The following is a 25174-nucleotide window of genomic DNA, read 5'->3' as shown; positions in this document are numbered from 1 at the left end:
GGCAATAGGTGTAGGGACACGTCCGTCTCATTTCCCGCTTAGTTTTTTGTTTCCTTGGCGACATCGATGAGGTGGTGGCGGCGATGGCGTGTTGGAATAAGGTCTTCTAGTCTCATCCCTCGATGACATTTGATCCGACGTCTACGAAGGGCCTGTGAGAATTTGTGCCCCCATATATGTTGATTTCCTTCAGATCTTGGCAGTTGGCGTGTCTTTCAAGGAGAGATATTTGACTGGCTATTGGTGCGGCGAGTCCAACATCTTCTTTCATGTTGTTTTGTGGTATGGTTCGCTTTCTTCAACCCTCTGAACTGATGGTGATGGACCGCAAGCTTGTTCTACGTGGGGTGATGCTCTAGCATGATGCTGCTTCAGCAATTTATAAATCTTGTCCTAAGGTGTGAGTGGCTATTGCGGTCTTCAAAGCCTGGTATTGCGAGGGCGTTTACAGGTGTCCCTTTCCTTTACTATTGGTTCAGTGCAATTTTCAATCTTTGGCGGGAGGCGTACAACCGAGGAAGAATAAGCCTTCGATGTAATTTTATTTTTTACTAGTCTTTCAACGTCTAGTTGTCTGTCCATTGAATTGATTTTTGTTTTCTTCGATAGTATTAATAATCGGACCTAAGATGCCCTTTTCATGTCTTTATTTAAAAAGATATTGTAGGTGGCGTACCTCTTGTGCCCGAGGTAGTTTCTTTGGTGATGGTCGAAGAGTATGCTGGCAAGGTTCATGCAGTTAGGGTGATCTCGGCTTTGCAATGCCCTTCGTTGGCGTCCGAGACATGCCCCGCAAGCCGTTGATTGTTGATGAGGATGTCGTTGCAATATTGCCTCAGCGAACTGATTCCTTCAATGATGCAGACTGCACTCGCTACTCGAAGTGTTTGAGATGGCCGTTGAGCCTACAGAGAATATTGTTGCTCTTGGGACACTCCTCTGTGCGATGTCTTCATGGTTTGCCCATCTTATAATCCTGTTGCACAATTCATTTTCACTCCTTAATTAATTGAAAGCGGTGTTATTGTCTTCCTTTGAAAGCATAAAAGAGTCGGAAAATTGAACATTTGATACAAATACCCAACTTTTGTACAGAACACAATAGAGATTTATAAGGGTCTGGCATAACCGCATAATTATGTTTGTACGTAATTTTTTTATGTGTCAGTTCTGTATTCTGAAAAAAAAATATGCAGATATAAATTCTGAATGGAGGGAATATCTTCTTTTTAGAATTTATATCTATTGAAATTCTAAAACCTTGACGCATCCATCTGCTGCTAGTGAAGATTACAGTAGTAGTGCTAATCTTACGGAATGCTTGTCTGTTCATGTGATCTACTATCTCGGTCCATTAAATTGACAATGGATGCCTATGTCAGATATGAAGGATTTCGGAAAAACCTAGTTAACTAATTAAACAGATACACAGAGATCAGTTTATTCGATAGACGCACAGCGGCACAGAGATTAGGAGTGCAACCAAAGATATGAGACTAATTAAACAAGAGACATATAATGCTTGTCCTTGCACATACCTTAGATGAGAATGCTTCCAGGCAGACGCACAATCACGCAGTCAAGAATGTAGATGTTCGGTGATGTGTGGTATGTGCCAGCTCCCAACACATGCTTAGAAGTAGCAAGAGCGAAATAGAAAACAAGTTTCTTCTGGAAAAGCATGTGAACCTTTATACGTTTCTTGCAAGATGAGCAAAGCCCACGAGATGCTAGATTCTCATGGAGCTTCACACTAATGCATATTTCCATGTCATTATGAAAGCATGAGCTTGGATGTGATAATTTCACCTAATCATCAAATTCATATTTCTCCAAATGCTATGGACAAAAGTTAGAACCTCTGTAATCACTTCTATGTTAACTAGATGATATACCCCATACGTTGTTGCGGGGATTGATTGCAATACTTTTTGCTCAAATTTAAATACAAATTACAATAGATATAATATATTGTATTCGATTATTATATAGTTTTTTTAGCAAAAGACTGGCTCCCCCTTCTGATTTCCATTAAGGGAAACCAAAGCATAATCCAGCTACAGGCACCAGTTCAAAAGAAAAACAAAAACTACCAAACTACAAGTACCAGCCATCTCCCCTCTGGAGCAAACCAGGTGAAGATGACACAAACATCATAAATCCGGAACGCAGACATGAAGCAGTGACCAGAGGCACACGGGAACCAGTACTCAAAAGGAACAAAGACTCCTGCACCTAAGACACCGACACAAACTAAAGCCAAGCCCAGCGTGAGTCGAGGTCCAGCATCCTCAACCCTCTAGCAACGGCACGTTGTATCTCCACCCCTGCGACACTTTATACGATTATTATATAGTTGTAAATATATATAGAATATAAGTAGTATTTCATATGCATGTTGAGAGAAATATAATTAGAATGATTTAAGTTGGGACATGTGCATGTTGAGAGAGAATATAAATAGCAATTTTCATGCATGTTAAGAGAAACAGTTAGTAGGGCGATCAGGTGGCATATATGATGAGGTGATATGTGTGCGTGTTGAGAGAATTGAGATAGGAGGATCAACTATTTAGGTATATAGGATTATCATAGAGTGTATTAACTGACTCGACTGTCCATTAGTTTCGATGAACACTAGCTTCCATCTTTGTGTCTGTGTTGTATTTGCACTGGTTTTGTTTTCGATAGTATTCATTTCCATATTTGTTTGTTTTCAATAGTATTCATTTTCGTATTTGTTTCCGGAATTTCTGTATTTGTTTCCGCTTCTAGAAAAGAATATGAAAATAAATGTGACAGCTACCACTTTCATCCATTTCCGCTCCGTTTTCAGCCCTAATTCAGTCATTGAAGCGCAAATGGATCCACTTGACACTGAATACTGCTAGTTGGCTGGAGCAACTCTAGTACACGAGAAGGGAGTCACAGGAAGACGTCAGCGCGCGCCCTGGACTTGATCACCATGGTCACCGCCGCGGCGGGCGGAGCCCTCAGAACTCGCCCTGTTCACGTCTATACTCCTCAAGGTCCAGCCACGATAAGGCCTCCATGAAACTGGGGAAGCGGTCATTGACGAGCAAGGAGGTGCCCATGACTCGGAGCCTGGGGGTAACCCCGCGGAGCAGCTGCAGGGCCAGCGCAGTGTCGGAGACGGGCTCACCACCGGCGTCGGCGACGGCCCGGGCCAGCGCCTTGAGGCGCCAGCCGTAGGCGTTGACAGACATGTCCCCCTGCGCGGCGGTGCGGAGCTCCTCGGCGGGGTCGAACGCGCCCTCGTCCTCGAAGAAGCCGCGCAGCTGGGCCCAGACCTCGAAGGCGGTGCTGTGGGCGGCCATGACCTCGTCCAGCAGGTCGTCGGAGATGGTGGTGTAGATCCAGAGGACGATGGTGACGTCGGCACGCATCCACTCCTCGTCTCCGTCGTGCAGGGAGTGGGCCTGCTCCTCCTCGACGTGGTCGACGGCGCCGAACTCGGCGAGCGCGGAGAGCATGCCGTCCCTCCACTCGGCGTAGTTGTCGGCGTCGAAGTCTAGCTTGGCGGGGACGTGGGTGAGGATGTCCACGTTGTGGATGGTTAAGGGCGCCGGCGACGAAGCGTCGCCGGACGAGGAAGCGCCCAGGGCGCCCTGGCCGGCGGCGGAGGCGTCGCTCATGGCGGACGTGGTGGACGGGCCGGGAGGAAAGATTTACTCCGATCCAGAATTATCTGCCTGATTCATCGATCAGATTGTGTACGTGCGTTTTTATAGAAGGAAGTTAATAAGAGAGAAATAGATGGACAAGATTTGGCCAAGTACAAATCTGAATCTGGACGTTTGCATGCGATACATGCAGCGGAGGAAGCGACCGTGGGTTGTTGAGATCCGCTGGGCTGGCGTGATCTGGACTTTCTTGCAGCGCTCAGGTACTCGGCTACCTGAATCTGTCAACTGTCAAGCGCTGCTATCTGCCAAGAAGATCAAATGACAGAGAGTACATTCTCTCTAAAAAAAATGATACTACAAGATAAATCATTCACATAGGTAAATGGAAGAAGCTCAATGATTCTGCTGACTATACTTTGACAGAAAATGCATTTGGGGAAACAGAGAAAGTATATATAGGCCAAGAACTTACTACAACTATCTGGTTTCTGAGCTCCAACTCCAAATGTTACAGTCTTGACCTGGGCTCAGCGTTTCCTGGTATATGCAGCGCTTCATAATGGCCACAGCCATGATAGAGGACCCGGATCGGGTCTTCTTTCCCGTACTCCTGGCCATACTCCGCGATCGCTATCAAACCACCTGCTGCTTCTTCGCGCATATAAACAGTGATTGGCATCCTGAAACACAACGACGGTATTCTTACTGCCTTTGTACCTCAATGTTGCAAAGGGCAAAGTTTTCAAACTAAACCTACAAAAGAGCTATCTTTGTTGGACTACAGTAATAGATTCTCATCGGCGCGACAATTGGAACATTTCCCCTTGTTATCTTTTTGTATAATAATGGAGTGAAGACAGAAAAATCACGATTGCAGCACCTTGAGGTGTGTATGTACCAAGAAACCAAATATTAGAAGAAGAAACAAGGTCAATGAGAATCAGTATTATGCTACATCAGTATTACCGACTTGCAAAGGTAAAAGTGAAACAACTTGTTGCAAGTGCTCTATTAGGATCATGCAGTGATGTATACTTCAGCTAAATAGCAAACAGTTTGTAAATATTCTGAGATCATGGCTAATACTACTCGTCTTTTAAAATGCCTATCTCAACAGAAAAATAGTCCAATTACTCACTGAAGAACGTGAGAAGCCATGAGCAATTCTGGCTCTCCTCCCCACACATGTGGCTTCCGAATCTGAGAGACATATGTATCGAAATCACCCTCAATAAACCTGCAGTTTTTTTATGTTACAACAAAGGGTAAGCATGTGTAGCACAACATTGCTGTGAAAAAAGAACAACAGCAGTATAAGGAACTAACCATTCAGTCTCTGTCCGTCTCTTGATAAACTCATCAGCAACCTAACAATAGAAAAGTTGTATACAAATTTCAGAAACGACTAACCAAGAAAAAAACTTCAGTGTTGAGAACAATATTCATCAAAAGTATGACCTCGGCTTTATACATTATAAACATACCAGTGTTCTTAAATCATCAGCGAGCTTTCTTTGAAGATTCTCATTAGGTATGGGTTTCCCTGACCTAATGCACTCACCATGAGCCACAGAACGGAACAAGCATCTACCATCCCCAGGAATGCCTGCAGGTCTCGTGTGACTACATGCACATAGGCATAATGTATACAGAAATAAAATGTTCCACACACTCACCGGTGACAGAATACTCGGTGTAAACTTTCTTCCCATGAGCACAACTAGAGGACGATTTGGAATCAATGTCATTATCCACCGGACCGCCAGCATTTGCTATCCCAGAAACTGCGAAACTCAAGGAAAGTCCAGCGCCTGTACCTCCTATTTTTTGTGCTAAACTTGTCGTCGTTCTCGGTTTGTAGCTAATACTAGAAAACTTGTGATGTGAGGTCATATCAAGCTTAGCATGTAGGATACGATCTCTTGGTGATAATCCGCGTTTAGACTGTTGCTCCAAGCAGGCAAAGCATGTCCCATTTTGCAGACGAGATGATTTTGTGCTCTTAGGAGAAAGACTAACTAGACCCATTTTTGTGTGATAACTGACTGCATGTGAGCGAGAGTGATTCCATAAGGCCATGCTCTGTGACAATCCTCCTTGTAACTGGCTAGGCTGAGAATACATGGTATAGGTGCAGCGTTGCAAACACATAGCAGGCGTGTAACGCAGCAGCATCTGCTTCCAGTGGCGCCAAGTATAAACTGAAAATCATGTTGGGACGACCAGCTAAGAATTAATGGAACATAAGAGCACTGGTTCAGCTCAAATAAAAAGTAATACAACACACCGGAGTAAGAGTAAGTTGATCCAAGGTCAGAGAACCATGATATGCATCATGTGACAGTAGCATCGTTTTAAGAAGAGAGACCAACGCATGTCCCAGAATAGCTACAGATTGTACAACTTTGCAATTTTGCTATGAGAAATTGCTCTGCCAGGAGATTGAGAGCATAGAGGCTGATGACTACATCGACCTTTACCAAAGTAGTATCACTCTTTTTGAGCTTTGACAGCAAAATAACAGGAAGAAAGGTGTCTATCTGAATATATGAAATTACTAGTTCGAACATGCTAGAATATGGCTATGAAGAAACTGCACACAAGCTAAACCTGTGGACTTCCCATAATATGATCCTACAATGGAATTCCCCTCCAAAATCATGAACATTTCAGGCACGAGCAGCCAACTAGTTACCAGAAAACCGAGCTCTATGCTACCACGGATCCCTGTAGGCCCATCGTTATGGCAACTGTTATCGACAGAAGATAAAGTCACCTGGCCAGTAGACACACTGCACCTGAGTACTCAAAAGATGACACACAGCACCGGACCCGGAGGCCATGGCCAATCTAGGCTTCGTATTATCAAGTTCCGGTGCACTATAGAAGGTATTGTACAGATTGTTTGGGGGCAGCCCAAATTAGACACCAGAGGGACCGAGAGATTCGCACCTTCAGGCTTGGGTCTCCGGATCGAGCGAATCCGGCAGCGGCAGGGGAGATGCGAGGATGGGGCTGCGGCGGGGACGTGGGTAGCAGGGGAAGCCGGAGAAGCTCAGGCTCCGCAGAGGCAGGCAGGCAGAGGCGGAGGGGATTGGTCGACTCTCGCCGAATGGCTGTGGGTGGGCTCTTGACGGGCCATGACGAATGGGCCGTTCCGTGCGAATTTATTGTCGTTGCCGATAGTGGGCCACAATATACAGAGTCCTCCCCCTCAAAAAAAACGTAAAAAGAGTTTCGCTTTGCTAAAAAAACTGTAAACAGAGGAGTTTCGTAGGGTTTTGGACTTGGGTTTACCACCGCGTTTTGCTCTTCGTGTGGACAGCCGACGGTCGTGAGATTTTTTATTTTTATTTTTTGATCGGGAACACCTTGCATTCCTCATTACTCTGGGCCAACCAAATCAGCGGCCACAGTATCAGTTACAGCGGCAGGGAAACCTGATTCCCACACTAGCGGACGAGCCAAGGGCAGCCAGCGCATGCGCTGGGCGATTACACTCATGTGGGCAGTACAAAATTTTGTGTTCAGTAAAACTGGACTAGTTGCTAATATCAAACAAACCTGAGAGATGACCCTACCCTGATGGCCTGATTTCTCGAGCCGACCCAACCCAACCCAACCCCACGATCAGGAGGTGTCGCCGTGGTACCATGGGGCTGCTGGCGCTCAAGCGGCTCGTGTCCATGCGGCGGCAGGGCCGGCAGACCCAACCCCGTCGTGGTAAGCCGCCGCCGCTCTGTTTCGATTTCCAGCAATCCGGCATGCATGCACCATGAACCGGAGCTTCTCCGGACTTTACTGACATACTTGAAGTACAACGCCGAGCATGCATTGCATGAGATCCTAGCAGGGTTTCTGTTGTCAACTCATGTTGTTAATGTCTGCACTATGCTTTCCATGGATCATGTGTTGTGTTGCAGGTACGTCGACTGCTTCGGTGTCAGTGGCCAAAAGAAAGCGCCCCCGCTCCCGCTCCCAACAAGACGGTGATTCAGGTGATCCTCAAGCTGCCAAAAGGACGAGACATTCGGTGCCGGAGCTTCCAAAGGTATGTAAGTTCCACGCATACTCTGTTTCGCCTCTCTTGGAAAAAAAAAGACTACTCTGTTTCGCAAATTGCTTGGACGACTATATGCCTCCTTTTCTAAAAAGCTAGCTAACTGTGACCTGTGGATGTAGTTTAGGATATCACTCCTGGAGAACAATTTACCAGGTTGGCTATTTCCAATAGGAATTCTAAATATGTGTTTAAATGCTCTCCTCAAGTGAAAGATGCAAATTTTCTAGCACACTCAGGATCTGATTTGAGCCACCCATTTCTCCATTACTCAGTGTTGCTTCAAAATTTGTGCAAATTTGGGCATATGTTGTCTTGCTGAAGAAAGCTATATTGTCAATGGTTTTATGTGTATTTTAAACTCACCGTTTTATTATTTACTTTCACCTACACAGTTTTAGAAAGGCTGCTGAATCTCCTCTGTTGAAATTACTACGGTTTAGAAATGCACATTGATGTACTATTTTCATGAAGTATTATTCTGTGTGCAGCGTCCATATATGTTCGTGTTTCGGAAAATCGAATGGACCTTCTCAGGGCTGTGATCATTGGGCCTCAGGGAACACCCTACCATGATGGCCTTTTCTTCTTTGATGCTCAATTCACTGCTAGCTATCCAGCGACTCCTCCAGTAAGTACTGACATCTAATAACTTATTTGATGTATTCTCATAATTTGATTTAATTACCTGTTCAGGTGCCTTTGCAGGTGGTATACTATCATTCTGGAGGACTTCGGCTCAATCCAAATTTGTATGACTGTGGAACAGTCTGCCTTAGCCTCCTGGGAACCTGGCATGGTAACGGCTGTGAGAATTGGAACTCAGCTCACTCAACCATGCTACAGGTGCTGATCTCCATTCAAGGTCTCGTATTGAATGAAAAGCCATACTTCAATGAGCCAGGATACGAGACCGAAGTCAACGATGCTAATGGACCGAGGAGGTCTTTGGAGTATAATGATACAGCATTTCAGCACTCGTGTAGAACAATGTTGTACTCACTCCGTAGGCCTCCACAGGTAACATACTACATACTCCCTCCGTTCCAAATTAGTTGACTTGGACTTATCTAGATACGGATGTATCTAACACTAAAACATGTCTAGATATATCCGTATCTAGACAAATCAGAGTCAACTAATTTGGAACGGAGGGAGTAATTACCAAGCTCTTGCAGTTCCCGACACGATTGGCCCATGGTTGCGAAGATCCGTCCAAAATATAACTTGGTGCATGTAGATGTTGTTAGAAGGGAAGGATAGAGAACAGATCTAACTTTCAATGCTAACTGTACCAGAAGTTCGCGTTTTCAACTTTTAACTGCAAGATCAAATTGTTCAAACCATCCGATTGTTGCCCTTGGGTGGTTTCACAAATGGACGCCACATGTCTGCCATATCACAGCCAGGAACAAAGAAATACTAAAAAAAAAATTGCACGAAATGGAAGAAATTGTTTTGGTAGAAAAGGATCAGTAAACAGAACTTGCGACATGGCAGTGATGTGGTGCACATGTAGCATCATCCATCTCTACAGTTTGAGGATGTGAATCAAATGGTTTGAGTTCAGGTTCAAAAATTGACTTCTGCCAGAGTTCACAGTTGAATGGTGGACTTTTCTCTAGAGAAAACATCACTAACTGTGGGAACCTTGAGCACATTTGAACCATGACGGATTCATATGGGATAGAAGATCTTCCACCTCCTGGACATTAGCTTGTACTCTGTTTTTGTGTTATCCTGAATCCACGCCAAGTATTCTCGCACAAAAAAAAATTCCACGCCAAGTAAGAAGGATGAGAATTTTATGGTAGCTAAGGGAACTAACACCGTTTTGGATATAACAGTCATTTATACTAGTCACGAGTATACATTTTGGAGCCATAACAGTGAAATCTTGCTAGGATCGGTAAAGGTTTCTAGATTTCATATCTAGCTTTCCCAGTGTTGCACAGAACAACAACCACGATCTGGCACTTTATTTGGTTGTAATATGGTACTAATTGTTATCTTTGGTAGGGTGTAGTGGACTAAGAGGCTTAGATTGCATAGCTCCCATACCAGAGAGTAAATAGCATAAAACTACTACTTTACAGGCTAGGGTTCCAAAAAACTACCGGTTTTTAATTTTTCTCAGATAACTACCAAATGCATGGTCGGCTGTTTCAAAAAACCCAAATCGTCGAGTCTTTTATCAGTTGATCATGATTATGACAGGCTGTTGGTTTGCTTGTTTCAGCACTTTGAAGATCTTGTTGCTGGCCACTTTCGTGAACGTGGCCATGCCATTCTGAATGCATGCAAATATTACATGGAAGGTAACGAAGTTGGGTCCGTAGTTCCTGATGAGGGCAAGGAGCTGGAAAATGCAAATGCTGAAGGATCCAGCAACAGCAACGCAGTGAAGCCAAAGAAATGTGCAGGTGCAGGTCGACGAACCGCATCCTTCAAGGCTGACACGAAGGTTCTGTTTGAAGAGCTCCTGGTGGAATTCAATGTGAAGGGTGCCGACACCAAGAAGTTCTGTGCTGAGAAGTCGAAGAAGCCGCATCAAAAAAAGAAGAAGTTGAAGAAGAGCCAGCCTGCTGCTGCTTGAAGGATCCAGCTGAAGCAGCAGCAGATCCTAGCAACTGTTGCGATTTAATTGTTCATGATATCCTCCTAACATTTGATCCTACATGCCAATGTAGGAATTAACAGAGCATGTCAATGCATTTTGAAGGATGGAACATTAGTTCCTGCTAGTCAATATCAGTTGGTGGGTGGCAAGCTGATTAGTGGTACCACTCTTTGTAATGTTGCTGCGCCACATCAGCCTAGAATCGTTCAATGTTCTGGGAAAGTATCTACTGCTCCCGCACCTTTAGCTGCCACTACCACCTACCATTGCACAATGAACATACCATCATAACTATCGGCAAATTATCACCATTTTTGAGCTCTGACGGAACAATAGGAAGACAGGTCCCTATCTATCTGAGTGTATCAAACTACTAGTTTGAACATACTGAGCACACACACTTAAAGAAACTGCACACACAATTCAAGCTATCCGTGTGAACGTCCCATAATACGCTACAGCTGAATACCCCTCCCAAATCATAAGCATTTCGAGCACGAGCAGCCAGCCAGCCATCGGAAAACCGAGCTCTGTGCTACCACGGATGTGTTTCTGCACGACGTTATGGTAGCAATTGGCAACCACAAAGTCACCTAGCCACTAGCCACAGTATAATTGATGTACCCAAAAGTCCACAGCACATATATACATTGCTCGAAATGCAGGTTGATGAACAATCAACCTGCCAGTGGTGAAGAATCCACGGCACGCAATTCAATCTATATTTCTCAGGCGGTAAAAAACATTGATGAACAATCAAAATTAAGCACCAGAGGGAACGGGAGATTCGCACCTTCGGACTTGGGTCTCCGGATCGAGCAAATCCGGCAGGGAGGAAGAGGATAATACGCCGCAAGCACGAGGGGATAGGCCGCGAGGATCGAGGCGGCGAAAGGCGTTTGGGCGGGGCGGGAGCTCTGGAAGAACGGGGAAGGGTTGGTGGAGGCGGGAGGAGCTGAGGCTCGCGCACCAAGCAGCCACGCCGGACGGAGCCGAGGAAGACGACGGTCGACGGCGAGGGCCTCAGAGAGACGACGGGCTTCCAGGCGCCGTACTTTTGACGGTGGATGGGCCGTGTTCTGAGCGAACTTGCTGTCGGGCGACGGCCCGTGTAGTTAGAGAGGGCTGTTAACGGGCCTTGCTGTTGGGTTCTCGTGTCGACCCTAGTAGGTAGAGCGACCTTCCCCCCCAAAAAAAAGATAGATAGAGCAATCGAGCAAGGGCGGCGCCGACCCAGGAGGTATCATGGGGCTGCTGGCGCTCAAGCGCCTCGTGTCCGTGCGGCAGGACCGGAAGACTCGATCCCGTCGTGGCAGGACCGCATGAGTTGACAAGAAAAGTGCAAACGCGTCCCTGTTCGAGATGGTACTGAACATGCGTGGCATGAGACCTGGGCTTTTCTTGTCAACTCATGTCAATGTTTGCACTTTTCATGACCATCCATGGTCCATGAACGGTGTGCTGTAGGTACGTCGATTGCGCCGGTGGCCAAGAGAAAGAGCTCGCCCTGTCGACAAGAAGAGGATGCTCGTCAAGCTGCCAAAAGAAGGAGGTATTCAGTGCCAGAGCTTCCAAAGGTGCGTCCGCCTATGAAACACACATGGTTGGTACATATAGCTGAATGATCTAGCTTAGCTTAGAAGCACTTTCAGAGTTTTAGAACTGGGATTCACAAGTATTACTGGATTGTTCAAGTTTTTGCTGCAACTAGGTTTTTGCGAGAAAATCTCTAAGGGGAAAAAGGTTTGGGCGAGAGAAAAATATTTTACATGCTTTCTAGGAACAAGCAAGGAATAACAGGTGAATTTTGTCTAGTTTCTTAGTTCTCACTAGAGCATCTATTATGCTGTCTAGGGACAAGTAAAGAATAACAGGTGATTGCGAACGAATGACACTGTCGGGGAAAGATTACTTCTCGATGTAATTCTGACTTACCTACCACATTGGCATTCCGTTGGGCTATGTTACTCTGTAATGTTCTAGCACACAATGCACTGAGCACCTAGCGTGTCATGTCAACTTCCATATCGTCCTATTTCCCCTAGTTGAAGAATCGGCTCGCCTCCACAATTCCAATGTTAACTTTTCTCCCGTTCGTGTGCATGCAGGACATATGGGATCATATACTTTCCTTGCTGCCACTGCGGGATGCTGCTCGACCTGGTTGTGTATCTCGCGCGTTATTAAGTTCCTGGACAAGCTGTCCCAACCTCATCTTCACAAGGGAAACACTCGGCCTGACTGGAAATGCACGTCGAAAACGTGAACTTGCACGAACTTTCGAAAACAGTTTACCGCGTTTTGAGAAAACACTCGGGCATTGGTGTGAAGACATTCAAGCTTCATCACTGTGGTTCTGGTTTCAACATTCGTGATCTGAACAGGTGGCTTCAGATTGCCGTTACTCCGGGTATTGAAGAAGTCGTACTTTCAGTGCCAATGGTATACTACTTTCTCTGGTCTTCTGAAAGCTATTGTTCTGGACATCAATGCCATCCTAAATACTACTACTTTGACCATCAATTTTCATTGCATTATGTTTATTATATCCAAAATAATTTGGATATTGTGGAGGTATTTTTGGAGATAAGTTCACATATATGATAGTATGATTTTTGAAATATTCAATCTAACTATTTGTGGAAATATTAGTAGTCAAAATTTGAAATGTTTGACTCTATTCTTGTCTAAAATGACAGCACCGGAGAAAGTACAGATGCGGGCCTCACAACGGGTGCGAATGGGTGCCTTACAACTTCCCCTGCTCAGTTTTTTCCAACGGGAGTGGAAACTCGATTCGGCATCTTCACCTCGCCAGTTGTGCCTTCCACCCTGTTGCCGGACTTGCTCGCTTGACAAGGCTGCATCTGTTTAGGGTGGACATTACAGGAGATGAGTTAGGGTGCCTACTTTCTAATTCTTTTTCTATGGAGGAGCTGAATCTCACTAAATGCGGTAACGTCATTCACCTGAAGATACCTTGCCTGCTACACAGGCTCAACTGCCTGGTGGTGCTGCAGTGCGGAGCTCTAAAAAAGATAGAAAATGAAGCTCCAAATCTTTGGATTGTTCGCATCGATAGCCAACCAGAGAAAGTTCCAGTTGGAGATGTATTGCAAGTGAAGGACCTCCAAATGCTGGATTTTTACGAATCTAACGTCATTCATTATGCTCGTGCCAAGCTTCCGTCCATTATGCCAAATCATGAAACCCTCAGCCTAGGATCGACCGGGGAGGTAAAAAACCCCAAGTTTTTTTTTCCGTCAGTACTCTGAAAGGATGGCTAGCAATAGATTTGATCATCATGCATTAATCATATTGCAGTAATCATGACATAACCTTGACATATCTATGCAGGTGCTCAATACGCCAATCTTACCTGTCAAATTCCTCTACCTCAAGAACTTGTGGATTTCTCTTTGTGATTGAGGGATGAAGGGCTTTTCCCCAGGCTACGATTATTTTTCTCTCGTTTCTTTTCTGGATGCTTGTCCCGTCTTGGAGAATTTTGTCTTGGCTGTAAGTCACTTCTCCTCAAGCTTGCAATGATATCAGCATCTGCATGTAGAGGAACTACTAACTGTAACATGCATGTTCTTCCTATGCACACAGGTATTACAGACTAGCGTAAGGCATGAATTGATTTCCGGATACACGCGTCTGAGGCAGATGCCAGGACACCGGCATGGCAACATCAAGAATGTGACGATCAAGCTCTTCTGCGCTGCAAAGAGCATGGTCGAGCTAACCTGTCATATTCTTGAGAATGCAACGTCACTCGAGCGCCTTACGTTGGACACCATATGTGATAATGGCTCTGAAGACCTTGATAGGACTTTTGACGACGGAATTGCTGGATGCTACACAGTGTTAGACTGGCGTATGCTCGACGAAGGCTATAGAGGGCTCAGGGCTATTGAAAGATACATTGTGGGGAAAGTTCCCTCCACGGTCAAGCTAAATGTTAACAAGCTCAGCAGCCGTCGCTACGCTATAAAATCGTATGAACAAAGTTCTGGCAATTATATATGCTGGTAATGTTAAATGTTGTGTTGATTGGATCTCGTAACTTGAATCTATTGTTTGAATGTTGAAAAATTACATAGGCCATGGTTTATTTATTTATTTTTGTAAAACGAACATAATTGTGAGTGTTCTGTTGTGTAATAGTAATACACATATTGTTGTGATCAAGCTGTGAATATGCTACTACTTGCCTGCAGAACAGAGCTTCAGACACAGGACAGAGGCGGAGCCGCTGAGCGGGAGGTTTCATGGTTGAGTACGCACTAGGCTACAGACTTTGCTGGCTTAAAAGGTCACCCTGGATAAGAAGACGACCATAGCACGGGCTTTGTCGTCACTGAGTTCCTCCATTGCTGCAAAGATGAACACTAGTAGAAAACAGGCTTTGGTCACATCTAGTCCCGATTTGTGTCTCAAACCGGGACTAAAGATTAGACCTTTAGTCCCGGTTTGAGATATGAACAGGGACTAAAGGTGCGATGCCCTTTTGTCCTGATTCGTGTCTCAAACCTGGAATAAAGGGCTCACTTCTCAAACTCTACCCCCCCCTTCCCCGCGCGCATATCACCATTTCAGTTTTTAAAAAATAAAAGAAATTGATAAAAACTTTAAAAAATAAAATCCTTCAAGATATAGTTATATTACTACATCTACTAGTTAGGAAAATTTAAAAACTTAAATTTAGACATGTACGAAAATCCGCATCCGATTTTGACAGCCTACGGTCTGTTTGCAAATTTTTAGAATCCTCAAATTCTAAAAGGAAAAAAAGATATGCTCAAATTTCAGTTTTTTTAATTTTGGTTAAATCTAGTCAAACTATGGTCAAACTACTTATTCAAGAAGTATTAGTGTTACTACATAATTTTTCAAGAATATTAGTGTTACTAAATAATTATTTCAATTTTTTGAATTTTGGTCAAATCTGGTCAAACTACTTATTCAAGAAATATTAGTGTAATAAATAATTATTGTTTTTTAGAATAATAGTTTCAAACTCAAACAGTGAAACGTGTGACTTCATGCTCAAGCTAAACTCCTGAGGGTTAATAGGATTGACATCTTACTATTATCAAGAAAACAACAAGTGCAGACTTGGAAACGAGGGGGAATAGAACCTGGAAGTTAAGCGTGCTTAGGCTGGAGTAGTGAGAGGATGGGTGACCGGTCGGGAAGTTAGATGATTTGGAATGATGAGGGGTGATTAGAGATTAAATTAAGCAGTGATGAGGGGTGATTAGAGATTAGAGGTTAAATTGAGCAGTGATGAGGGATGATTAGAGTTTAAATTGTAAAATAATTTAGAAATTTAAAAATAGAAAAAAAATCGTAAAATTTTCTTTAGTCCCGGTTCTTATACCAACCGGGGAGTATAATGGACAGACAACTCCATACAAAACGGTCAATAGCCAGCCAATATCTCTCCTTGAAAGACACATCAACCGCAAATATCTGAAAGGAGCCAACAGATCTAGGCACACAAACTCACACATGCCTTTGTTGATGCCGGATCGGACATCGAGGTAGGCAGAGACGGAAGATACCTTCTTTTAACACGCCATCGCTGCCACCACATTATCGACATCGCCAGGAAAACAAAAACCTAAGAAATAGAAAATAAGACGGACTAGTCCCCACTCCTCTTGTCGTCGATGAGGCCGCCGGATAGGGGAAAGGAGGGGGGAATGAGGCAGTGACATGTAGGAACACTTGCGGAGGTGGCTAGGGTTGGGGGTTGGGGTGGATTGCAACTAGACATCATATTTTGACGGCTATTGTACGTGTACATTAACAAGTTGACTGCAAAGGAAATGCATTGGTTTGTATGGTGGAAACTTTGTTTCCTAAGAAACATGAAGGACTTGATATAGGGGTTTTCATTATTTTAATCTTCTATGTTTGCTAAACAGTTTTGACGACTTTTATGTAATAACGATTCACTATGCACAAGGATTTTGAAGGCCAAATATTATCCAAACCAAAGCATTCTTGAAGCGGGTCTGAAAAAAGGTCCATCATACACATTGCAAAGTATATTTGATGGTATCCAGACTTTTAAAATGGAATGTATTTAAAGAGTTGGGAATGGAGAATCTATTGATATTTGGAGGGATCCATGGATTTCCTCTAGTCCAAATAGAAAAATTCTGATACTGAGGGGAGGTATTCTAGCAAGGTGTGAGACTTAATTGTTGAGGATTCCTCTCAGGCGAATGGGAGGAGAACCTGATCTATTCAATATTTTCACCTGTTTCAGGCGAATGGGAGGATAACTTGATATATTCAATATTTTCATGTGTTGATGCTTCCAGAATTTTGAGGATTCCTCTTAGTCCAAATGGTTTTGATGATTATGTGGCATGACATAATAACCGGTTTGGAACGTTCTCAGTAAACTCTACGTATCACATTGAGTGGAAGACACCAATTTAGTAATATGTCACATAATATTTCTTTGTCCTCTAGTGGTACTAATCCTATTTAGCATAAGATATGAAAGTTTGTAGTCCCTGGAAAAGTGAAAAAAATTATATGGAAGGCCATGCATGGTGCTATCCCCAATGAAGTCAAACTCTTTAACCAGCATATTGGTAATGATGGACAATTCCTATTTGCCATCTGTTCGCTGAAGATTTTATGCATCTTTTCGGCGAGTGCTACTCAACTAAGGAATTATGAAAAATTCTTGATCTAGAAATTGCCATTGTTAATGCTTCGTTTGTGGAATGTTGGGATCAACTGTGTTGGAAGGGCTAATTGATTCGCCGAAGGGGCATTTCCTTGGCATGCCACTTTTGGGTTTGTCTGAAATTATATCAGTTTTGGTCTGATACCTCTGACGCATCAGAAGATCGGTTACTCACAGAGAGAACATCTCACCAATTGGTAACTAGAAATTATCTATTTTATCCATGTGTAACAATTTTCCTGAGAATGTACCGAGAGTTGCCCCGAGGGAAAGTGTGAAATGGAGCACGCCATCAATGGCCTCTTTAAATTGAGCGTCAATGCTTAAGGTCTCTCTCGACTGGTGCAGTAATCTATGATGGATATGGTAATTTTGTTGCTGCCACGGGATCATTTGATTTCCTATGCAGCCGAAGCATCGATGATGGAAGCTCTAGCTATGAAGGATGGATTAATTTTGATGACATCGATGGGAATTAATCATATTATTGCTGAATTAGGTTGTATTGAAGTTGATGAAGCTTGTGGTGGCACGACTGCCTGCCTGGTGGATAAAAGAGGTTACTACACTTGCAGATTGTGTTGATCACGCTACGATGATTGGAAACATCCGGTTCAAACACCATAGGCGGGAGGCCAATGGCACTGTCCACTAACTAAGCAAAATTGTTACGAAACCCATTTATTTATCTTGTACTCCCACCGTCCCATAATAAGCGTCTCAATCTTACACTAACTTTAATATAAAGTTATACTTCCCTGCTCCTTTTTATAAGTCGTTTTAGACAGCTGATTTTGAACTGTTTTGGAAGCTGTCTGAACCGTCTAGAACGTTTTATAAATGTGAACAGAGGAAGTATTAAAGTTGAGACACTTATTTTGAGACCGAGAGAATAATTGAATAGATGCTCATGAACTCAATGCTAGTGTTTTACGATCGATTAATAAAGTAAGTGGCGTGGCGTTCCTTCAAAGAAAAACTCGACTGGATAGGAGCCGAACCCGGCTGAAAGTCGAAGATTCCCCCGGCTTGTTTGGAAGTGGCCTCGCCAGTTGAGCAGCTTGGAAATTTCAGGGGCCACGAACGTCAAGTCCACACGATCCAGCCCCACAAAAATATCCAAAACCAAATCAAACAAGCGCCCCCGCTGCTACCGCCTCGCATCGTCGTCCGCACCACCAATGGAGCTCTCATCCCTCCTGCCCGCCCTGTCCCCGCGCCGCGCCCTCCCGCTCTCCTTCCCCACCGCGTCCAAGACGGCCCGGCGGCCGCGGCCGGCCGCCTTCGCCTGCCGCGCGGACGCCTCCCCGGAAGGGCCATCAACCACCCGGCGATGGTTCGCCTCGCTAGCCGCCGCCACCGCAGGTTCCTGACGCCTCCCCGTCAGTCATTTCCTGATCCAGTTTTATCACCACCTGCCTGTCAACACGTGCGTTGTTGATGGTTTTTATGGCCCAGCCGTGGGGATTGGCGTCGCCGGAGGAGGGGAGGCTGGCGCCGTGTCGACCAGCAGGAGAGTTGTAAGAACCCGTGTGCCCGACCGTGTCCTGCTTCAGTTGTTCAGGCTTTGGCATCCGATGAGACTGGGCTGAGATTTTTTGCTGTTTGCTCGGTTGATTTGGGCAGTTCAGGAGCAACAAGATTCCGGAGAGCGACTTCATTACTCTGCCTAATGGCATCAAGTATGCATACTCTTTGCTGATTTACCCCGAGATATAGTCTACTGCTAGTCCTAAGCATGGTTTTTTTCACTTTCAGTGAGATTTCGATGAAATTCACTGAATAGTACTAATTTCAGACTTTCAGTAGACACTGAAATATTTACCTTTCGACAGAAATATTTCAGCAATTTCAGTAGTACACAGGAATCCAAATAAATTTTCAAATACTTAACTGGATTCGACTGAATATTTTGGTCCTTTGGCCGAAATGCGAACCGAAATCACTGGAATCACTGAATTTCGGTGATCTCGGTTGTTGCTGAATTTTTTCTGAAAGTGAAAACCATGGTCCTAGGTGCACTTTACCTCTGGTGCTGTGTAGGTGTATTAGTGTAAATTGGACCAGCAATTAATAAGCTCTACAGACTGTAGAATGGTTAGTGCATCAAGCCAGTTACATGGTGTTTTGGTGGACGTGTAGCTCCTAACCTCATATTGTCCTAGATAAGGCGTGTAAGCTTAGTGATACGTGCATTCTAAGCTAACCGATCTTACAAAATAAGATTGAATCTGTTCACAGTATGTGAAAATAGTTGTTGAAGATTTGCTGTGTATGTTTTCTTTTTGTTGGACTTATAAGCCGAAGCATGCTTTGCTAATTAAATTGTCATCACCTGAATGTGACGTAACTTAATTACAAAGTGTTGAGCAGGTACTATGACATCAAAGTAGGAGGTGGGGCCAAAGCAGTTAAGGGATCACGTGTCGCAGTATGTACCACCACCAGTATTTGCATTTTATCTAGCATTTCTAAATCATTTGCATTTGCATTTGCATAAATGAATCTCTACTTATGAGAAGAACTGATGATGCCGAGGTATCATGAAATGGGAAATCTGAATTGTGCAAACTTTTTGTTACCTCCTTGAAACCATGTAGTTTAATTAATTTGACTCTCTGGTTTTATATTACTATAAATCATTGCATAAAAAGGTGACATCTTATAACTGTAACAACATTCCTTTTCAAGCATGTACATAACACAGCTATCCTTTTGTTTTGTTTTGTTATGTTTTTGCTTGAGGCCCTGTTTGGAATGTAGGCTAGGAAAATCATAGGAATAGGAAAAGTGCAGGAATTAGATGTCATGTCTTGTAGAATCTTATAGGAATCTAAAACACATGAATCATACAACATATATACTACTACTATATAGTGTATCTGTTTTAAACATTCAAATCACAAAACCAAGAAACAATATGGACCATTGATAGAGGCCATTGGATGGTTCAAATTGTTGGGATTCGCAGCTACCGTGCATGCTACAGTAGAACAAAGGCGCTGCACTTGTTGCAGGAAAAGTTCATCTGATTTGCTGCTACGTCCATCAGTGTGTGTAGCTGGTCTGGCGCCGCTCCTCTCACGGTACACACACTGGCAGTGCACCCAATCGCGTCAGCAAGACTGTTCTGGGTCTGCTAAAACCATACCCAATGTGCAATAAACTTTGGCCATGCTTTGCACGTGCCAATGTACTAGTACAACATAGTTGTTTGGACGCTTTGCAGGAAACCATCTCTTGAAAAGAGAGAAAAGAGGAGAGATAAAGAGACATGTTTTACTGGACTTATCAAAGGAATTGAAAACATGAGGTTTGAGCAAATGTTTAGGATCCTCCAACAAGTGGAGGAAAGGAAGGGTTCCTATGGGAATTCTTCAAGCAAACCCTTTCAATCGGAAGGGTGACATAGGAAAAACTCCTATAGGATTTCATTCCTATGAAATTCCTACATAACCCCCTTGTTCCAAAAAAGGCCTGAGTTGTTTTGGTCCTTTTCGGCATTTTATTCTAATATGAAGTTCCAGAATTGTTATTATTATTGATGATTTTGGACAAGAGTGAATTCCCCCTCCTGAAAATTGCAACATTGGCCTAAAGAAACCTTACATTACCTACTAGTGTTCCAACCCATATGTGTTCACTTATTCATACACTAGCTAGATGAATGTTCAGAAAAGTTGCAATTTGTTTTCAGCTTCATTTTTTTCAAGTATGATGATCAATGCCTATCTGAGTGTAGGTACATTACGTGGCCAAGTGGAAGGGCATAACATTCATGACAAGTAGGCAGGGCCTCGGTGTCACTGGTGGAACGGTATTGCCTTACATTTTTGGCTTCTTTCTGTGTAGGATAAATTAGCAATACTCTTCAGTAAATTATCTGTAGCCATATTTCATTCAAGTATGATAGTTGTGCGATGCAGTATTTGAAAAGTGACTGTACTTCAAATATAGTTTTCCTGGTTTAACTTTCGTTTACTTGTCTTAAATCATCTGTAGCCGTATGGGTTTGATGTTGGCAATTCTGAAAGAGGCAATGTTCTAAAAGGATTGGATCTCGGGGTTGAGGGAATGAAAGTTGGAGGCCAGGTGAGTAATTTCTATGGTTTCGTTTTGGTTTTGCTCTGCAACCTTTTATTTTCAAATAAACAATCCTGTGACTTTGTAGAGAGCTAAGGTATGTTGATACCAGTTACAGAACATGATGCTCTGCCACAGATAATTAAGCTTCCATCGGTCAACCCTTACAAATGATAGTATTGATGACTTTTAGAGGTTTTTTCATTTATTGATGATTATGAAATATGCTAAGTTGCCTGCATCATGCCAAAAAGCATATATTCATTTTAGCTTCATATAAGTATAAAGATTACATAACAATTATTTCTCGGTTCCGATGAATTATTTATTTTCAGTGACCACTTTATACATGTGAGTATTTTGAGGCATGAACACACATACAAATTCGGCTCCTGACATGATTTCTTATGTGGAGATCACTTTCATTCTGCAATATGACAATAATGAAAATTTCAGAGGTTGGTTATTGTTCCTCCTGAGCTAGCTTATGGAAAAAAGGGCGTTCAAGAAATTCCTCCTAATGCAACTATTGAGGTAAACAGTCATTTATCTTCATGGAGTAGGATTTTCTACAATAGCTTACCACAGAACTAGTTCTCAAAAGTTCTCAAAAATTTTGAAAAAAATACCGAACCAACACACCTATAATATAACATGATCCAACGGTGGGATTGAAAAAATATGTCTGGATGTGTGCTGGACAAAAATAACAAATGTTTCAGTATATATTGATCCTGCAGTGAGTTGAAATGCTTGTTTTTTTCGCCGAGGACACATCAATGCATATTTTCACAATCACACCGTTGGATTATTTTATTAAATTAGAGTGAGCCTCTCCTATTTATTTCATATTTTTTAATAACTTTTAAACCGTTAAATGTTTAACAAGTCTTGACTAGTTCTGTGGCAAGCTATGATAGACACAGTTTTACCGCCATTTACATCAATAGTTATTCCATTCTTCTTCAGCTTGTTGCCAGTGTAACTTTGTTGGGATGTGGGGTTGGTGATGGATGGGATCTAGGCTGACGGCGGGGATGTAGGGCTGATGGCACGGGTCAGCTCCGACGGGAGGCCTCGTGTGCGGGGGATCTTTTTTTCCCATGGGGGAATTTTATTGACGGGGATAGAACTGATAGGTGCCCCCCCACCCCCACCCCCCCCACCCCTGGTCATAACACGTCCAATGTAACGGTCAAACAAACGGTGTTGACTTTTATGCCACATTAGTGCTTATACGCGGGCCATCCCTGTTATAATCGTGTCAACTTAAAAAAAACAAGCATACATGTTTTTTGCTAAATTTTGCTCCAATACCAGTAGGTTTTAGCGAAGAAAAAAAGTGGTAATTTTTTGAAATCCTAACGCCAATTGTGGTGATTTTTTGCTATTTACTCAATGTTTATCTGTTTTTAACAGCTGGATGTCGAACTACTATCAATCAAACAGAGTCCATTCGGGTATGTGCAGTTATTAGATAATATGCACATGATATTATTTTTTTCTTGCCATTACTAATGAAAAACAATCTGTTCCACAGGAGTCCTGTGAAGATCGTTGAAGGATAATTGTGCATTGACTTCTGCAGAAAATGATGTATATTTGAACATGCTGGAGAGTGTTACTGCAAGAAAGGGGGCTAGATGTATCAGATTTCAGTGGTGCTATTGTGTAAATAAGTGCACCATAATGTAATATTTGACTTTGGAGGCTTTTTTTTTGGCTGGTTGGAGAATAAGCAAGTTCCATAAATTATAGTATATATTCAATTCCTTTTTGCATTTTTTTCAGGTACAATCCCTCTCTGTCTCTGTCTGTAACACACACAGTTCTCACTTGTATAGCCTTTGCAGCTTCATCATCTTGTTCTGACTTTTGATATTATTTTTTAGTTCCAGTACTTGATTTTAAGGGTTTCAGTTCCTCTGCAGTTGACTTTTTGCCGGTACTATAGCTGTCAAAATATGCCTCCTATTGCAATCCAATGGCTGCCCTTAGTAGTGATGCGAGCGCCAAATAGGAAATTCCTAGATGCTCTTAGTAGCGATATGTATTCAGGCAATACGGAATAACACACGCGTTAATTCGGATAGTTTCTGCAGACTATAAGCATGAGTACTTGTAGACGTTCACCACAAAAAACTGGTAGGTAGTAGTCATAATCACAAGATAATGAGCCAATGGTAAGAATAACTGACCTACATATGATGATGTAAAAAATGTAAAATGAACAGAATAATAATGCTCATTTCGAAAGGAATCAATTGGATTATGGTGTGAAATGTTGGAATAACCCTAAACTGAGTAATAGCTTGTAAAATATGCCATATTGAGTTTTTCTTTTGGAAAATGCAAAAAAATGCATCAAATATTACACAACAAACCGCTCGTCACGGCGAGAATAGCCCCTGGTGGGCGCGAGAGAATGGTGAAGAGGGAAACGTGTGAGGCCTTAGGGCACAAGTCATCCCCTCTAAGGTATAGGTGCTTAGGAAGGTGTTGTTGGGGATCGTAGCAGAAATTTAAAATTTTCTACGCATCACCAAGATCAATTTATGGAGTCATCTAGCAACGAGAGGGAGAGGAGTGCATCTACATACCCTTATAGATCGCAAGCGGAAGCGTTCAAGAGAACGGGGATGATGAAGTCGTACTCGTCGTGATCCAAATCACCGAAGATCCTAGCGCCGAACGGACGGCACCTCCGCGTTCAACACACGTACGGAGCGAGGACGTCTCCCACGCCTTGATCCAGCAAGGAGGAGGGAGAGGTTGAGGAAGAGGGCTCCAACAGCAGCACGACGGCGTGATGGTGGTGAAGCAGCAGTACTCCGGCAGGGCTTCGCCAAGCTCTTACGGAGGAGGAGAGGTGTTGGGGAGGGGAGGGGCTGCGCCTTGGATGTTGTATGCAGCCCTCCCCTTGCCCCTCAATATATAGGGGAAGGAGGAAGGGGGCTGGGCCCCTCTAGATGAGATCTAGAGGGGGCGGCGGCCAAGGGGAGGGGGCTTGCCCCCCAAGCAAGGGGGGCGCGGTTTCCCCCCCAACCCTAGGCGCATGGGCCCAAGGGGGGTGCGCCCAGCCCATGTAGGGCTGGTTCCCTTTCCTCAACAGCCCATTAGGCCCTCCGAGAGAGGTGGCCCCTCCCGGTGGACCCCCGGAACTCCTTCGGTGGCCCCGGTACAATACCGATACGCCCCCGAACATTTCCGGTGACCGTATGACAACTTCCTACATATAAATCTTCACCTTCGGACCATTCCGGAACTCTTCGTGACGTCCGAGATCTCATCCGGGACTCCGAACAACATTCGGTAAACACATACAAGTCTTCCTAATAACCCTAGCGTCATCGAACCTTAAGTGTGTAGACCCTACGGGTTCGGGAACCATGCAGACATGACCGAGACAACTCTCCGGCCAATAACCAACAGCGGGATCTGGATACCCATGTTGGCTCCCACATGTTCCATGATGATCTCATCGGATGAACCATGATGTCGAGGATTCAAGCAATCCCGTATACAATTCCCTTTGTCAATCGGTACGTTACTTGCCCGAGATTCGATCGTCGGTATCCCAATGCCTCGTTCAATCTCGTTACCGGCAAGTCACTTTACTCGTACCGTAATGCATGATCCCGTGACCAACTACTTAGTCACACTGAGCTCATCATGATGATGCATTACCGAGTGGGCCCAGAGATACCTCTCCGTCATACGGAGTGACAAATCCCAGTCTCGATTCATGCCAACCCAACAGACACTTTCGGAGATACCTGTAGTGCACCTTTATAGCCACCCAGTTACGTTGTGACGTTTGGTACACCCAAAGCACTCCTACGGTATCCGGGAGTTGCACAATCTCATGGTCTAAGGAAATGATACTTGGCACTTAGAAAAGCTCTAGCAGACGAACTACACGATCTTGTGCTATGCTTAAGATTGGGTCTTGTCCATCACATCATTCTCCTAATGATGTGATCCCGTTATCAATGACATCTAATGTCCATAGTCAGGAAACCATGACTATCTGTTGATCAACGAGCTAG

At 43.7% G+C, this 25174-nt stretch overlaps 4 protein-coding genes and 1 pseudogene across 8 annotated transcripts; 3 read left to right on the top strand and 2 right to left on the bottom strand.

Moving 5' to 3' along the window:
* Positions 1-1940: 1940 nt before the first annotated feature.
* On the bottom strand, positions 1941-11362 carry LOC125529577 (OVARIAN TUMOR DOMAIN-containing deubiquitinating enzyme 4). 5 transcript variants are annotated; one of them, XM_087526478.1, is made up of 7 exons: positions 6600-6783; positions 5324-5848; positions 5132-5253; positions 4974-5014; positions 4786-4884; positions 4120-4327; positions 1941-2335 (listed from the first exon to the last, which is right to left on the bottom strand). In XM_087526478.1, the coding sequence occupies exons 2-6, from the start codon at positions 5820-5822 to the stop codon at positions 4156-4158; spliced, it is 933 nt and encodes a 310-aa protein (XP_087382604.1). In that variant the 5' UTR covers positions 5823-5848; positions 6600-6783; the 3' UTR covers positions 1941-2335; positions 4120-4155. The 5 variants fall into 5 exon arrangements, with proteins under 5 accessions (XP_087382604.1, XP_087382603.1, XP_087382602.1 ...); XM_087526477.1 differs by having other exon boundaries at positions 1941-2327; XM_087526476.1 differs by lacking the exon at positions 1941-2335 and adding an exon at positions 3921-3949.
* LOC147971974 (uncharacterized) lies at positions 2994-3656 on the bottom strand. The gene has a single exon (XM_087524191.1). It carries the CDS (start codon positions 3654-3656, stop codon positions 2994-2996), a length of 663 nt encoding a protein of 220 aa, XP_087380317.1.
* On the top strand, positions 7301-10303 carry LOC125529575 (putative ubiquitin-conjugating enzyme E2 38). Its single transcript, XM_087524190.1, has 6 exons — positions 7301-7370; positions 7571-7698; positions 7830-7863; positions 8199-8338; positions 8404-8727; positions 9947-10303. Exons 1-6 carry the CDS (start codon positions 7301-7303, stop codon positions 10301-10303), a joined length of 1053 nt encoding a protein of 350 aa, XP_087380316.1.
* A 210-nt stretch (positions 11363-11572) lies between the features above and the next one.
* Positions 11573-14365, top strand: LOC147971973 (uncharacterized; annotated as a pseudogene).
* Positions 14366-18123: 3758 nt separating this feature from the next.
* On the top strand, positions 18124-22986 carry LOC125529574 (peptidyl-prolyl cis-trans isomerase FKBP16-4, chloroplastic). The gene is made up of 9 exons (XM_048693977.2): positions 18124-18407; positions 18501-18562; positions 18669-18724; positions 19416-19473; positions 20785-20859; positions 21045-21134; positions 21582-21659; positions 22545-22585; positions 22666-22986. The coding sequence occupies exons 1-9, from the start codon at positions 18224-18226 to the stop codon at positions 22691-22693; spliced, it is 672 nt and encodes a 223-aa protein (XP_048549934.1). The 5' UTR covers positions 18124-18223; the 3' UTR covers positions 22694-22986.
* The last annotated feature ends 2188 nt before the right edge of the window (positions 22987-25174 follow it).

Source organism: Triticum urartu, chromosome 5A, assembly GCF_056163025.1.
Source record: "Triticum urartu cultivar PI428250 chromosome 5A, HENAU_Tu73, whole genome shotgun sequence".
In the NCBI taxonomy this organism is placed as follows: Eukaryota; Viridiplantae; Streptophyta; class Magnoliopsida; order Poales; family Poaceae; genus Triticum; species Triticum urartu.
Note: the sequence above shows the minus strand (reverse complement) of the source record. Positions and strands in the feature narration are given on the sequence as shown.